At 40.7% G+C, this 17,066-nt stretch overlaps 1 protein-coding gene across 1 annotated transcript in view; it reads right to left on the bottom strand.

Moving 5' to 3' along the window:
* The window catches only part of smyd3 (SET and MYND domain containing 3), a 72,552-nt gene that overhangs the window by 41,997 nt on the left and 13,489 nt on the right, over positions 1-17,066 (bottom strand). Inside the window, exons 2-5 of the mRNA XM_034577071.1 lie at positions 13,977-14,040; positions 13,711-13,818; positions 12,948-13,005; positions 12,692-12,846 (exon numbers count right to left, since the gene is read on the bottom strand). Coding sequence (XP_034432962.1) covers positions 12,692-12,846; positions 12,948-13,005; positions 13,711-13,818; positions 13,977-14,040 — 385 coding nt within the window. The remainder of the gene's footprint in view (positions 1-12,691; positions 12,847-12,947; positions 13,006-13,710; positions 13,819-13,976; positions 14,041-17,066) is intronic.

Below are 17,066 nucleotides of genomic sequence, written 5' to 3'. Positions count from 1 at the left end.
ATATAATTAGCATCAGGAATAGTTTGATAGTTGCCAACATGCAAAGCGATAAACAGCTTTCAGAACCACTCTCTTATCATTGTGTTCACTATTAAGCTACGGCCAGAAGCATGTTAGCTTCGCTTGGCATGAAAAAAACGAGAGAAACAGGTATAGCTCGCATGCCTCTGCCGAAAGGTCAGTAATTATCATGTGTTAACAAGGCTGCAGTGGCTACCTGGAGTCTTGTTGTCACCATGAGGTCACCAGGCAACAGCAAGCAACAGCTCTCTGTCAAGAAGACACACAAACCCATTTTTTACATAATTGAATTACTGAGCTTCAGAGCTGCAGAGTATTTTTGCTAATGTGCCGGCCTCACTGTTTCCAGTCTTATGCTAAGCTACATTTGCATATAGACGTGAGAATGGTATCGATTTTCTCATCTAACTCTCCCATCAGCACAAAAGTAAAGAAACCTCTTTTCCTACATGTCAAACTATAACTTTTTAAGAAGCTGATTAATCATTTGAGAAAGTATATGGTAAACCCTTGTGTAGTATAATTAATATACTCGTGTATTTTAAAAAACAACTTTTATACTGTAACTGTTATTGTTATATTATTGATATATTTTGCAGTAACTCAGTGTTGCAGTATTGTTTACAAGAACAATTACTCAAGCCAGTAAGTCAATTTTTTGGGGTTTTATTTCTGTGACAATAGAAAGACTTGAGTGCAGGTGTGTGTGTGTGTATGCATACTCACACAGTCTTAATGGTGTTTCTAATGAGTTGCTGGTATTTAACAAGAGGAAGCACAGCATGCAGGCCCATTAACAAGGAGAGAGCTGAAACCATAACTACAAAATACAACTGGGCTCTCATCTCCGCAGCCACTGCAGGACAACAAATCAAAACACACAAGCAAATATACATTTATTTGCTGGCAGGTGACTCTAAAAATAATCGGCTGCAGCAAAAAGGCGCTTTGGGTTTCCATTTTTGTATGCACATTTGCACTTTAAAAGATGACAAAAGAACACAAATGTCACAGCCACACGCAGACGACTTGAAAGTCTGCAAGGTGCGTCGTATTGTCCCTGAATAGAACTGACGGTTTCCTGCTTGGCTGTGGTTTAAGAAGAGGAGACAGGCAGAGGGAGATGAGAGACAGATGAGAGGGAGAACGAGGGAATGGACCCTGAGGAAACTCATTTATATTCAGGATGGAAATAAAAGGATTGATGGTTAAGCATTCTTCAGCTGGATACTTTACAGGCTCCTGTGTCTTTCTTTCACGAGACGGCGTTCACGGAAGCTTTACATAACTCGTTAATGACGTGCAGAGAAAGACAGATGAAGCGCGAGGGAGGATGGGTGAGTGGGTGGATGATACTTGAACCTGTGACAGTACTTGAACCTGGGCACCTCAACTTCAGCTCACTGAGAAACATTTCAAACTCATTTCATGAACCGAAACACTGATTTCAAACCAGCTAAGATTTTCTCAAGATGATCCTCTTCTGTCCTTGTAGAGGTATGAGCAAAAAAATATATAATTCAAAATATCAAAAATTGTATTTGCATTTGACAAGGAAATTAAATATGATTTGATATTTCAGACAGCACTGATACTTCATTCAGAATGTTGAGCTAATGTGTGCAGAAGATTTGCAGCTATTAAGTGTGTCTGAAAAGCTTGTCCCTCCTTATCAGGCTAATTAACTGTAAACACTGAAGATATGTGTTCTAGTGTGTTGAACTGTTTCACCCACACACACTCATAACCAGGCTCCGCTAACAGATTTTAAGGGACTACATGTTTTTCATTTCAGCTTGTATTAATAAACAACCTAATCTTTGGAAATGCACAATCAACACAAACAAAATCAAAACCAACAGAGTGGAAGTTGTTTTTCATTTTCTGTCACGAGGATCAGATTTCATGGAGCACTTGGTTAATCGCCTAGAGTTCTAGAAATGATCTACAGCACCAACAGTTATTACAAACAGCCCCAATATTATAATAAAATATTGAAGAGAGTGTTGGACTCAGTATCACTAAAAAGTGCCACCAACATATGTAGAAATGGAAATCTGAGGACTAAACAGTACAAAGTATTTCATCTTACTACTCCTCTTAGGTCCCACCTTTTCTATTCACCAACTGCTGAGAGGAACTTTTACTTAAAAGATATATCTTAAACTTTGGGTTAGGGTTAGTGTGCAGGATGCAAAGGATAACACTGTCTCTTCTACTCACTTAAAAATTAAAAGAGTAACTTCTCCCTCAAGAGTTTCAGATGCCACTGACACATTTATTAGACTGCAGTGTGCAGAAGCATACTTTAAGCTCAATATTTACTTACAACATCATAGAGCCCAGCACAAAACTAAGTTACTCATTGTGGAAAAAATGAAAAACAATTCTCAACATTCTACTTTCTTTGAGCCTACAACAGTGTGTGTTGTAGGCTTTAACAAATGTATAAATGCAGAAAAAGTATGCTGCCTCTTTCCTCTGGACTGATGGGTATCCTGCACAGTGAACTGTACACTGTTTTTTTGCTCTTGTTTGGAGTTGTAACATAATACAGGCTGAAGCATGATCACAGTAATCATACAGGTCTGTGGACAAACATACAGAGGAAATAACTAATCTAAGTTCAATATAAGTTAACACCCATACATCCAGGTTAGTGAGCCATGGTGTGTGTGCGCGTGTGCATGTAGGCTGTCCACAATGACAAGAAGTCAGTGCAAAGCCCAATAAGGATAGCTGTGCAAACCTGTGTGTGTAAATATACATTTATACATATTTCATATATTCATATATAGATATATACAAACGCATATGTCTGTGCACAGTAAATGACAAAATAAGCCCAGGGTAATACAACATTAGCGAGGAAACAATAAGTCGTCAGCACCAAAACACAGGCTGTGAAATATAACAAATAAGTGTGGGTATCAGTGGCAGACTGGCCATCTGGAGTACCTGCACTTTTCCCGATGGGCCACTTGAGCTGTTGTGAAAAGATTAAAAAATGTCTCGTGCTGTGTGATCTTGCATTAGTTTGGCCTGCCATCCTCAGACAGGTGTGTGTGTGTGTGTGTGTGTGTGTGTGTGTGTGTGTGTGTGTGTGCATGTGTGCAGTAGAGATATAAATTAGAGGTCGACTTGAACCCTCTCGCCAGAATAACACTTTGAAGATTTTTTCATGGAATGGAATAACATAATAAAAGGTCTGTTGCACATTTATGGCAGCACACTGACTGAGTGTCACCGCTCCCCCCCCCCCCGTCTCATAAAGAATAAGTGACATTTCATGAGGTCTTTAACAGTTGTTTTGATATCAGGAGTTAATCACATGCACACAGATATTTTGAGCAAATGAGCCTTCAAATGATCAGATAGGGCCATTGACCCATAATTGTGCAAAGTGCACTTGGAGCTGACCAACACAGATACAGTCATCTCTGTATTAATGATGTCACACCATAAAAACCTCATCACACTCAGTTTATCGCTGTCCTATATAAAGTTAATTTTCATTTAAAATAAATTATCCCAGGTGAACAATGAAATTATTTTGACTCAGTGAATGGAGCCTCCGCGTTAAATCTGTCAGTCCGCACGTGGCTGGTTGAGGCATTGCAGCCCATTCAATTTGTGATGTCATTTAAAAAACTTTCTATCAGAATTGGAATCAAGTATATGTACAACACATATCGTTAAAGCTTAATTTGACAATGATTTATTCTAAATTTTATTCATTGTATTTTTTTTTACAATGATTTATTCTTCTTACAAGGGTTGAGAATAATAATGTGAACAGGATCTGTAACAGAGGTGTTTTAATACATGGTTCAAGTTACAGTCCCTCATCTCTCCCTGTTAATAGTGTAATTTCAGTTCCTTTTCGTTGGGCAGCAGCACGGACACAGTTGAGCTATCAGCAACAGGCTGGGTAGACTGTATGTCAGCTGGACTGATGATAGATGGCTGTTGAATATGGATTTCTACCTCATTAACATTCAAATGGCAAATGTAATAATAACAGTAACAAGTGAGCCGAAAAGCACGGTTTCTGAGACATCAGGATTTGCGATGGCCCTAGTAACATGGTTCTTTATTCATTGATAGCCTGAGCCATTATTAAACACCCAACTTTTATTTGTCCTGAGTGAGAGGACGGACAAGATCATGAGGACAGGAGCCGTTAATGCACAGTGCTGAGAAATGTTCAGTTCAAAAGGCTAATATACACGAGGGATGACCAGCCAGGGCAAACAACAATGACACCACACGTATGTTGTCCTCGCTGCTGATCGCTACACAAAACCACAGAATTATATCAGATGTTCCTCACTGGAGTTTAGATAAAACTGCAACTTAATCTGTTTTTTTTATTATTTCATTAGCGCACATTGTTGCCAATTAATGGGCAAACTTCGACTCAACTTTGTTAAAATATCTCTAAAAGATAAAGTATGATATACCATGTAATTTATGACTAAAGCTGCTTTCAGAAATGCACTGAACTCCGAGTAATCTCCTGACACTAGAGGGGCTGTGTGTGAGAATGCAAATGTCTGAGTCAGTTGCTCCGGACATTCTCAGTCTCTTCTTCCAGCCCACAAGAATAAACTCGGGATAATTTCCAAATAAGCCCATGTGACAACACAGCAGGATATTGTCTGGAGAACTCACAGCGAGCGAGTGGGTGTTTTAATGATGTTTGAAACACAAAACAGACTGAAAAAACTAAAACAAAACAAGAATCTCCTGCTGCGTTATTCATATGCAAAAGTGAATGTCTTAAGTCACCATCAGTACCTACTAAACAGTCACAGTAGATATATAATAATCCTACTATTGCTACAAGAGCTGCACGAGTCTGGATAAAATGAGAATTATGATTTTCTTCCTTAGAAATTGGATCATGATTCTCTTCTCTCTTTTTATTTTTTACTCGTTTCCATTTAGATGGAAACAACAAAAAATATGATGAACAAGCGCATCAACTTCGGACACAAACTGTTTCAGATGATGAAAGAGGTATTTGTACATCTTAGAAAATTAAACCACAAGAGAAACAAGTCAAGAATGATTGAGGGTGATGAGAGGCATCCTCTCACCTCCTCCTTTAAACTGCTCCCACCTGGATGGCGTTTTCCACCCCCTATATACAAAAAACTGATAGAAAATGTCCTTTGTTTCAGATGCTATTAAGTTTTTGTCCAGCTGGTCTGGACTGAATGTCCACCTCCGTCAATTAAGAGCTACTTAAGGTGCAACGTAAGAGTAAGGGATGGTTATGTCTGCTGATGTTTTTTGTTATATTGCTGTGTGGAAAATGCTCTGCGATTATTGCTGCAAACCAATTTCCCTATGGGGGCAAATAAGAAATCTATCTTTTTACAATTGTTTTGAGAAAATATATGAATATATTTGTTCCAACCAGCATCAGCAAGGTTTTATTTATTTTATTTTGTCCTTTTCATATTCACAGGTGTCTGTCAATTGCTCCCGCTGTGTTTGATATTTTCCTCAGTACCATGTTTCTGCTGCTCTGCATCACGTTGTGTAAAGCTGCATTGTCATTTACCAGGAACGATGCAGTTCACCGTATGTCCCCTAATGCAAATGCAGCAGATTCGTTAGATGGCATGGAAGTTTGAAATGAGATTGGGTTTTAATAAAAAATTACTTGTGCAGGTCTACATTTCATCCCAAGCAGACACAGGTCTGTCCCAGGTCGCAGTGAGATTAACCCGGCTCAGATATCTCACATTCTGGAACATCCCATCTGGAGGACTTCAAGGAAATTAGACAAAATCCACAAACACTCACACGCTTGTATGATACCAGCCTCAGTCCCGGTTTCCGTCCCCCCGGAACCTTCAACGATCAGTAATTACTGTAAACGCTGGAGCAATATAGGCGAGAGCGGAGAAAGCATGAGGGAGGATAAAGGAGACGAGAGAGATAGTGGCTGTCGCAGCTGGAGCCAAAAGCTGTTCATTAAGCCAACCCCACCCCCAACTCATACTCACACATGGCACTGCAGCACACGTTGGACCAGCAATACAATACACACAGTGTATACAACATGCTGATTCCCTGCAACATTCCGCTCATCCAATCAATCGCAGAATCAAGTAACATCAACATTTGCATTCAAATTTATTTTCATTTTCAGTCACTCCTCCTCCAGTCTTGATTCCATCTCTTCCCAGTTTTCTTGTCTTTTTCTCGCCAGCTGTCCATTTCCCTCCGTCCTTTCTTCTTCCTCACTCTTCATTTTAAGACTTCATGTCCATGCCTCGTCTCCCAAACCCCTTTGTTTGCTACAATCTGTCTCAGTTCCTTCCTCACCCTCATTCTGTTCCTCCTTCCTTCATTCACACTCTCTTTTCCCAGTTCACTCGTTTCCTCTTCCCTTCTTCATCTTCGGCCGTTCCCCATGAGCCCACACACACAGCCAATCTAAGTCAATTAAACAAACGGGTTTTGTTCCCTCTTCCATTATACTGTCTGTGACTGCATTCATGATGGACATAAAGTCATTACAGTAAGCTGTGTGTGTGTGCGTGCGTGTGTGTGTGAGTGTGAGATTTTTGCAAAGCCTAAGCTAATTAGGTAGCACCCATGGCGCTGCCAGCTACAATGGCAGACCAGGGAAATGTTAGAGATAAGGCTGAACATACCAACATGTACACACAAGGATTATTGTAATGACTTCAGGCAAACACACATATGAAAGGCACAGGAACATTTTAATGTGGGAAGTGAAAACATGCGCTTTTTATCTCATAGATATTATTGTTTCCTATAATGTGCAACAATTTCTCATTAAAATTATTAAAAATGACTTGATGTTACATTTTGTTAAATTGTGCACATAAATTATAGAAAAGTTTCCAACAATTTTCAAACCCAGAGAAATCCACAATTTTATTCAAGGTTACGAGACGTCTTTGAAACACGTTTCCTGTCTCTGCTATAACTTTCGGGGGAATGACGCATCACGAAGGAAAAACACACAGCTAGCCAGTTAGCCTGTGTAAAAACATAATTTCTTTCCCTTTCCTCGACTTGTTTCTTCCTTTGGTCATTTATTTAGAGAACATACCATCCAGTGATAACTTTTCCATTAGGTATACTAGATTAGCATCTGGTTTCCAATTTCGATGCTCAACAGATGGCCAATAATTATCAAGGAAAGTCATAAGAATAAATTACTCCTACACACAAACAAGAAAGCTACACTCACTCATAAACAACACACATCTGTCCGTGACACAGAGAAATACACCTACACACGTGCTATTTAACAACAACGCGCACACACACACACACACACACACACACACACACACACACACACACACACACACACACACACACACACACACACACACACACACACACACACACACACACACACACACACACACACACACACACACACACACAATTGAAGCCAAAACAGTTTCCAGCAGGAGTGTAAATTTATTGGCTCCACACTCACATGGTATCAGGTAGTGTGTGTGTGTGTGTGTGTGTGTGTGTGTGTGTGTGTGTGTGTGTGTGTGTGTGTGTGTGTGTGTGTGTGTGTGTGTGTACAGCGGATCTGTGATAAATTGACTCCATACTTGGGTAATAAACAATACAACATACTTTTCCATGGGGAGGCTCCTCGCTTCCAGCATGGTCAAATGTGTGTGTTTGTGTGTGTGGTCCAGGTGTTACTCATGTTGTTGGGACCTTAATCTGTTTACACAGTCACATTATACAGCATCACCTTCTTCTCCAATTTTGACCATTTTCCATCTTCTGCTTTTATTCTTTCCATAATCCTTTGTGTCACTGTGATTTTACTTTATTTTTTCTTTTATAAAACTCCCTCTGTATTCCCTCATCCATTTTTATATTTTCAGTACCTTCCTCTTCTCTCCTGTCTTTTGGTTTTCCTTCTTTCCGTTGCTCTAACACAAACACAGAGCTACAACAAATGAGGAACCAAAGTTTTTCTATTCACCCGGTCTTATCTATCATATGAGTTAACTACAGTCACCCTCAGCAATCAGGTCTGCAAAATGCTTCCACTGATAAACTTTTTTACAGTAAGATTTTGGGACTCAAAACTCAACAGTGCCAGAGACAAAGACAGTGTTTCCACTGAGATAAGAATCAACAGGACAGTTATTGTTACAGATTTTAGTTTTATCCTGGTTTGAATGAAGTCTTTATCAAAAACAGCAATCGGAAATCATTGCACAAAACGTCTTGGTGAGTGCACACAATGCACACAAAACTTCCCACTGAACACCTCGTTGGGCATGTACTGGATAAGGCATATTATCTTGCTCCTGTGGCAGCTGTGCTTTTCAGTTTCCTGATGATTCTCCTTCTTGTTTTAGAAAAAATTGATTCCGTTACATGCTCAAACTGCATGTCTACAAATAATTATCATGTCGCACCGTGGAACAGACCGCCCACTTCATTCTGTGTACCAAGAGTGCTTAGCAAATTTATGCAGTTGCTGGCTACAGCATGAATTTTACGACACAGCAAATTACCATCAAGTACAAGTACATACTTTTAGACTTGTGATTTTTGTGGCACTTTAGAAATGCTTTAACTTTTCTGATTGAAATGCTGCCACTGGTCGGTTAAAAACTCGGCCTTGGAGGTGTCAGTCAAACGATGTATACAACACATATATAAGATGAAGTTTAGGGCTTGGCCTGAGCGTGAAGGAGAAGAGTCAGTGACAATGAAGTGGAGATATGATAGTGAGCAGGCAGAGAGCTATTGAAAGAGGCTCAACGGAGCAGGGTTAGAGCAGATGGAGAGGAGTGTAAGAGTTTGTTTTATGGGGTATATACATGCTGGTCTGTAAAATGTATGAGTGAGAAATGGGTCTGAGAGCAGCAACGGCTGATGCAGCAAAAAATGGAGTTCACACACAATTTGAAGCACGCAAACACACGCCCATGCACAGGCACGCACACACCCCGAGATACTGATGAGGACATGTATATTTCAGGAGTATGTATGTTAAACTACACATATTTTCATGAATATGCTGGCCTAAACACACACACACACAAACACGCAAATTCACTCACTCAGAGAGGGGAAGTTGCTTGAGGGACGCAATAAAATGTGTCTTGGCCAGATCTCATCTGTCACTGCTTATTGCACCACTGCAGTCTGACCAAAACACACACACACACAAAATAACCTTACTATAGTCAGAGGCAACACACTACAGACCAGATCCTGCTCCACACACACACACACACACACACACACACACACACACACACACACACACACACACACACACACACACACACACACACACACACACACACACACACACACACACACACACACACACCAAAGGATCTAAATCACTGACCTGTGCTGCATGAACACACACAAACACACACACACAGTGAATACATATACAGCATATACTCCTTCACTCCTTTCTTCCCTTGGGTATATTAAGAGCTGTAATGATGCTGTTGCATTACTTCATTGTATGTGCCCGTGTGGGTGTAACATTACTGGTGTTGTGGAGAGTAGCTATTAACATAAAGAATGGTTTTACAGCACAAAACACTCCCCACTGTACAAAAGACTAGACCCCTTACACACACACACACACACACACACACACACACACACACACACACACACACACACACACACACACACACACACACACACACACACAGAAAACTATACACTTACAGTAATGACCTATTTTGTAAAGCACACTGAACATTCCAAGTACACACTCATAAACTTCTCATTTGTTATGTATTAAAGCCATTACGGAGAGAGGGAGCATGAGGGGAGGAGGAGAAGAGAGGAGAATGAGAGAGGGATGAAGAAAGAGGGCTGCATGTGTAGAGACAAGTAAACAGAAGAATCATCAGGAACATGAAAATACAAACACATACACAAAATATAAGTAGTATAGTATATATAATAATACATAAAAATAAAAAATATACCTCCCCTGGATATCTTTCATCGACCTGCAAAAGGTCCTTCAGGATCATTGAGAGTGAGAACCAAGCCCTTTTACGGATTCTTCACTCAATGAACTCAAGCAGAACACAACTCTACAATATCCAGGTATGTCAGAGCCCAAACACTAAAATAGAGGGAGTTGGGAGGATTCCCGAACCTACACAAGCTTTACAGCTTCATTAAAAAGGTACGGTTGATAAGTTGTTTCTGAAACAATGTTATTTTAACTTTAATCAATAAATGAAGTCATCTGTCTGTGGCCCTCGCAGGACTGAAATAAACTCAACTAACAGTTTCTTTCCAATGAAATGATTGGCTGGCGTAGGTGTCTGTCCCTTACTGACCTGCCTGCCTGCACACATCCTGCCTGTGCTTGCACTGCACATTGTCTTCAGCCGGGGAAACAGACACCACTGAAGCAGTGAGGACAGCCAGAAGTTAGCGAGCAAGTCACAGAAAAAAGTCGGCCTCTAGCAGTTGATAGACAGGGAGCGTTTCTATGTTTTGGGGGTGTCGCTTTGACAAAAGGTCCTATGGGTTGGTCCTCTCGTCAAAGTGTAGCCTGCTCTTGCTAGCTTTTCCAGGATTACCCACCCGAGCTTTAACAGGATAATATGAAGTGGTGTAGAGGATAATAAGGTGCTAAGTCTCAGTGAGATAACACATCAGTGTGTGTGTGTGTGTGTGTGTGTGTGTGAGTAGGAGAGATCGCCCTACTGACCATAATCCGATCACAAAGTGTTGAAGGCTCCACACAAACACACACCAAATTTACCTTTTGTATCTTTTCTCCAGTCTGTCTCCTACAGACTGTACATAGACAAACAGTTACAGTCAAAACAATGCAGACATCTGTCATGCTCACTGCTAAATGATTAAAATCTCATTCCCCTGGCTCTCGTTTTTGAAAGGTATCACCCAGTGACAATTTATATTAACTGACAAAGTAACTGTGACACACTTTGTACATTTCCTTTTCTCATTTCATCTCTCCCTTTCTCTCCCTCCCTCTCTTTCTCTCCCTCTATCTGTATGACTTCCTCCTCTCTTCCCCCTCCCTCGTCTCTCTCCCCCCTGCTTGTTTTTTTCTCACACACTCTTCGTCCCTTTCTTCTCTTTAATCCACTCAACGCTGTTCGCTCTTCATCTCCCTCAAACTGGAACAGAATTCCCATCGGAATCTTGAACTGCATTTAATCAGCAGTTTTTCAGCTTCACATCCAAACACACACACACGCACAAACAATGAGACTGTAAACTCATTATACACCAGTTTGTGTGATCTAAAGTTTGTGTTTTACCAATAGCAGGTGTGGTGAAATAAATATTAAAATGGTAGTGGTTTGTGTATTTCTCATACATTTTTGTGGGGAACCGAAATGTCTGAGTGAAACTTCACAGGAACCCTTCAAGTAGTCCAGCCACTTCACTCAGTCAACCTCATGGCGGCGCTAAGTAAAGTCATTAGGTAGTATTTAGTCTGGATCAAAATAGTAAACTGAGCAAGTGACAGACATTACAATCCTTCAACCCTGTCATCTACGAGAGTAAAAACATCACGTGATGAGCTGTTTTCAGACACGACCTCCGGAGAATGTCCGCAGAATTTGGTCCGGAGTGTAGCAGGAGGTTCACCGCGCAGCAAGTAAACAACAATACAGAGATCTGCGGAGCGTTCAGGTGAGTGGTGGAGCAGCAGGCAGAGGCCGGATGTAACGTATTCATAGCACTGCATAAATCACATGTTTTTGTTCACAGCACATAAGTGATGTTTTCTTTTTTTTTTTCATTTTTGTGTCTGACGTGTGTTAGAAGCGTCATCAAACCCCCCATTTGCTCTTGGTGAATCCTGCAGAGGATCACCTGCTGTGTTCTCTGCAGACGCTATACTAGGGGGCTGGCCAGAGGAAGTCAGCAGAAAGTCCGGAGGCTCTCACTCGGACATTTGCGTTCACACATACAGCCCCTCGTGAGAATGTCTGCAGGATCTCCCGAGTTTAGAGCATGCCTGAAAGCAGCTATATTAAAACCATTTTAAGTTAAATGAAAATTATTAGTTTGAAATATTGAAAAAAACATTCAATAAAATAAAATGGGTTTTTTGCTTTAAGTGTAAAACACCCAAGTCATGTAGCTTACGGTTGAGTATTACTGCTTTTTACATTTATTTTAATACAACCTCCTTTAGATCATTTACATAGGTGCTTTCAGTACTCACACATACACAATCATTGTCATTGGACAAACACAATACTCACAAACATGTTGAATTAAAGCTTCATGGAGCCACGAAGTCTAGAAGTCAGGCATCAGATCACACATTCTTGCACACATAACAATCTGCAGTTAAAATCCCGGTGAAGGCAGCTGGTGTGTTTTAAGAGAATAAGACCTGAGGTTGTTCTGGGAACACACACTCACTAACACACATTCACACACACACACACTCACACAGGGATCTAATCACAGATGCTCGAAAGATCTTCAACATATGTTGGGGTCAATCCAAACGCACCAGGGGATACTAGAGGCAATAACAGTTTCTAATGTCTTTGTGCATGGCGAGTTGCAGTGTGTACTTGTCAAAATGTATTCATGAGCACATCAAGATGTTAACGTGTCTATTTGCATTGTGTTTGCATGTGCCCACCTTTGCAATGAGGCTGAGGGGTTCTCTGCAGGATGGTGGCAGTGCTGATGTTATTTCCTGTGCCAGGTCAGCTGCTTCTTGTTGTAGGTACAATTCTAACATAGAAGCCAGCTGAGACAGACCCTGTTTCTTCTGCTCAGACATGGAACTGAGGTCTGTGAAAAGATTATAAAAGAAATTAACCTTGCTGTCCCTCTCAACGTCAATGTGCAGAGATAGAGTCACACACACACACAGATGTGGAGGAGGGACTTACGTGATTCATGCTCCTCTAAAGTGTACAGCTCCTCACTACTGCCCTTAGATGGACTCAACTTTAGGGAAGAAAAAAAAACGATTGGTGCATTAGTATGTTAGTTTTAGCATCATAGTTTTACAGATATTTTTTGGGTCGTCCATCATCTAAGACCTCAAGATCGCCTTGAGTTGACTTGAATTTCTTCAAATTTGAAAAAAACATCCAGTTACACTCAAGCATGAACTGATTAGAATTGGTAGCCAACAGTCAAGGGCACTGTGACAAACAAACGTTCACTTAGACTCACAGATCAACTGATTAGATTCAAAGGTCAAAGGTCACAATTGCCTCTTAACCATGACACCTCAAATGTGCCTTTGGGGAACTTCTTTGCATTTTGAAAGATCTCTGAAATATTTTCAAAGATTAACTGATTCGATTTCAGTGATCAAATGTCTTGGTGACCTCATATGAGTCTCGAAAAATAAAATATTTTGACTGTTTGGCAAAGGCATACAACTGCAGTGCTGTAATTCTAGTGACAGATTGTTAAACATTGTGTTTGAAGCTGTTAGATGGAGTGAAATTAACTTCTCAAGCAAAGAACATCAGCTTCCAAGAGTGTTTCATAAGTGCAAGGGTGATGCTTTTAATCCTTCAGTGGAATTAACAGAACTAAATTCCTAAAAGCAGAAGTAACTAAGTCTCTTTATCACAGTACTGGCTGTTGCTTCTTTCTTTGTGCACATTATTGTGAGTGAGTAACAGTGAAAAAACGTACCAACGCAAAGATGAGTCTCGCAGCCAGACGGACCGAGTCAGTGGGAACTCGGGGTAACAGGCTCCGCAGACATTTACACTCTCTCTTATGGTCAGACCAGGCCTGTTTCTGCAGAAGAAGAGCATTTTAACAAACTGACACACACACACACACACACACACACACACACACACACACACACACACACACACACACACACACACACACACACACACACACACACACACACACACACACACACACACACACACACACACACACTTTACCTGGCAAGTGATATTGCAGTACCGAGCGGTCTTACACTGGGAACACCTCAGCAAGGTCTCGCATCTAGACAGAGGGAAAGAAAAAGATTAGTTCATTCTACTTCCACAATCCAGCACTGATGAAAATAAAGTGATTCACATGCTGAGTCACTGTTATCAAAAAGGACTCTAGATGCCAGAGGTAGAAAAATAGTCAATCTTTCTAATCTAATTTTGTGACCAGGGACGGGATTGACGCTTCAGATTTCTGACATCACAGACGACAGACTGTCAGCACTGTTGCAGCATTTTAGTGTTAATAAGTGAATAATAACAGTTCAGCTGCTCCACATACAAAAAAAACACTGGGTCATAGCTGCTACATCAACAAACACATCCACATGTCTGCTCAAGCATCCTTTAAGTTCCTGTCAATTGACTTGACCTCATCCTTTTCTATTCGCTATATAGAACTGACTGTGTGCATCCATTATCTAGCTTTATCTACCTACCCATCGCCCTTTAAGATTTTCATCTAAGAGAAGTACATAAGTGATACTCTCCTCATGGTCACTGTCCTGATTTTTGAATCGTAGTGCATGAGTCCCTGCGTTTGTTTGCTGTGTGTGTCCACTTGTGTTTATTTCTGTTCTTGCGTGTATGTACTGTATGTTTCCTGCCTCCGAGGTCCGCTGCCTCCCTCAGAGTGACACTGCTGTCCTCTCCGGTTCAGTCTGATGCTTCTCATAGCCAATTACAGCCAGCGGAGAGTGAATCACACACACTAACACACAGATAGGACAAGATCTGAGTCACCGCAACTCTGTCACGGTGTGTTTGAGTGCGTATTTGTGCATAGGTCAGTACAATCCATACATTATATATAGGTAGTGTGAGGGTTGTGTCGTGGGCCACACATTTACAATGACAAAGGGGAGACAGCAATGAAAAATGACAGATGCAACAAAAGATCTACAGCTGAAATCAAGCCAGTTATCCAGCAACTTCATGGTCTGCACATCGGACGACAGGATGACAGACGGGGATGCACCAAACCAGCAGTTTTCTTTTCCAGTCTATAATCTTGAATCTCACATTTGTGACAACATGGAGTTGGACCATGTCTGTGTTGACCAGAATAAACAGATTTTATGTGGTTTCTCTGATTTGTGTGTGTGAAGCTTCTGCCAGATGACAACTTTGATTTCATCTTATTAAGCAAAGTCATGTTAAAAGTGTCTGTGCTTAGATGCACAAGGATTAACAACGCGTGACAAGCCAGAATGCCAGTTAATTTCTTTAACATAAATTATGACTAACATACTAACGTCAACAACCTTTTTTTCATGACTAAGACGATATGACAAGAAAGCAGCACAAATGTCATTAAATAAGAACTGTGAATTTATCAAGATGAGAAAAATACAAAAGTAAAACGTAGTGTTAAAAATAAAAATTACTACACTGGGCAGTTTTTCAAAATATTATATAATCTATGTCTTTCTTTGAATGGCTGAGCTGCACATTTTCTCTTTCTGCGCGCATATTTCCACTTTCTGACGATTTTGCTCATCAGCAGCGCTCCCATGTATACTGGCAAACTAAACTGCACGTAGCTCCATACTTTAACACTCTGGCTGTAGGAGATCAAATAACGTATACTGAAGGGAAAAGAACACGACAACAACAAATACAGAGCACACACATTTCAAGCCACATTATTAATGGATATATGTGAGAGCCAAATGTGGTCTATTTCTGCACAGCATATAATGTAGAAGATAAGGTTACAGGTTCAAGTTGAACTCCCCTGGTCTTAGGTTTCTGTCCGACCATAGACTCTATATAAAGATGAACGTGGTGTTCGTATCCAGGATACTGGGAGTGGGAGTGTCAATGGTAGTGTACAACCTATTACAAAGAAACCAATACTATATAACAGAATATACACAAAGGCTTTAAAAATTACAGTCAGATTGCATTGGATTTGCTTATATTTGTGGACATTATTGTTAAAAACTGAATTTGAAAGCAGTTTGCTGAAGTTTGACAACAATTCTCATTTTTGGTAAAGAAAAAGAACGTTGGACTAAAACCAAATTTTTTGTCTCTGACAAGTATAACATGTCCAGTTTTGTTTTTATTGATTAAAATGAAAAGTTGACTTAGTATAACCAACATGACTCACGTGGACATTATTCTCTCTACACCCACCATCTATCTGAGGACTAGTCTGAATTAGCAGGCATGTACAGTTAGTATGGGTTAGTCAGGGTTAGCAGAGGAGCCTGAGGCTTGTTTGGCATGAGTTCACATATAGTAAGTCAGTAATTCTGTTTGGTTGATCATGCGATTAAGAGAAAATGATCAAACATTCCGAATTAAATGTGTTAATTGGAGCTATATGTGCTCGCAGACACAGACCATGGAGGAATGGAGAACATGGATGTAAAGACATTAGCCCAGGGCTTATCGTACTGAATGTGGCACATTTGATTAAACTGGACCCACTAATGAAGGCTGTAGATGATGTTATAAGACCCTCAGAGGCAAAAGCAGACATCTGAACATGCACTGTGTGGCTCTGAGACACGGCTGCTGCCTGTCAACATTAGCGACAGAAGTTAAGTGTTTCCTATGACCATCTATCAGTGTGTGACCAGACTGCTCTGTTGGTTTTGGCCCCAGGCCCCTGTAGGCATGGACGACTTTCCAAAGCACGCTCCTCTTTTTTCGGTTCTCTCCTCCTCACCATCTTCTTTTCTTAATTTACAGCTTTCCTCTGCATCCGACTCATCTCTACCTCCCTTTCCCCACGCCCCCTCTTGTTACTCAACTGTGTCTTATTTGCGATGACCTTTCCAGCCTTGGAACCCAAAGGTAAATTTATAGTCTCGCCCTGGGTTGGTGCTTGATGAAAACACGGCTATTCCTGTCATGTTGAGACCGACCAGAAACAGGGAAGCCACCCACAGTTTAAGAAACACATGCCTGCCCTGTGAGACACAAAGCAATAACAGCAGATAGGACGAGGCCAGACCTAAACACGGTCAGGTTCTGTGCAGCTTCAGAACATAATTCAGACGCTAAAAGTTTGGACATATCACAAAC

Source organism: Hippoglossus hippoglossus, chromosome 3, assembly GCF_009819705.1.
Source record: "Hippoglossus hippoglossus isolate fHipHip1 chromosome 3, fHipHip1.pri, whole genome shotgun sequence".
NCBI classification, from domain to species: domain Eukaryota; kingdom Metazoa; phylum Chordata; class Actinopteri; order Pleuronectiformes; family Pleuronectidae; genus Hippoglossus; species Hippoglossus hippoglossus.
Note: the sequence above shows the minus strand (reverse complement) of the source record. Positions and strands in the feature narration are given on the sequence as shown.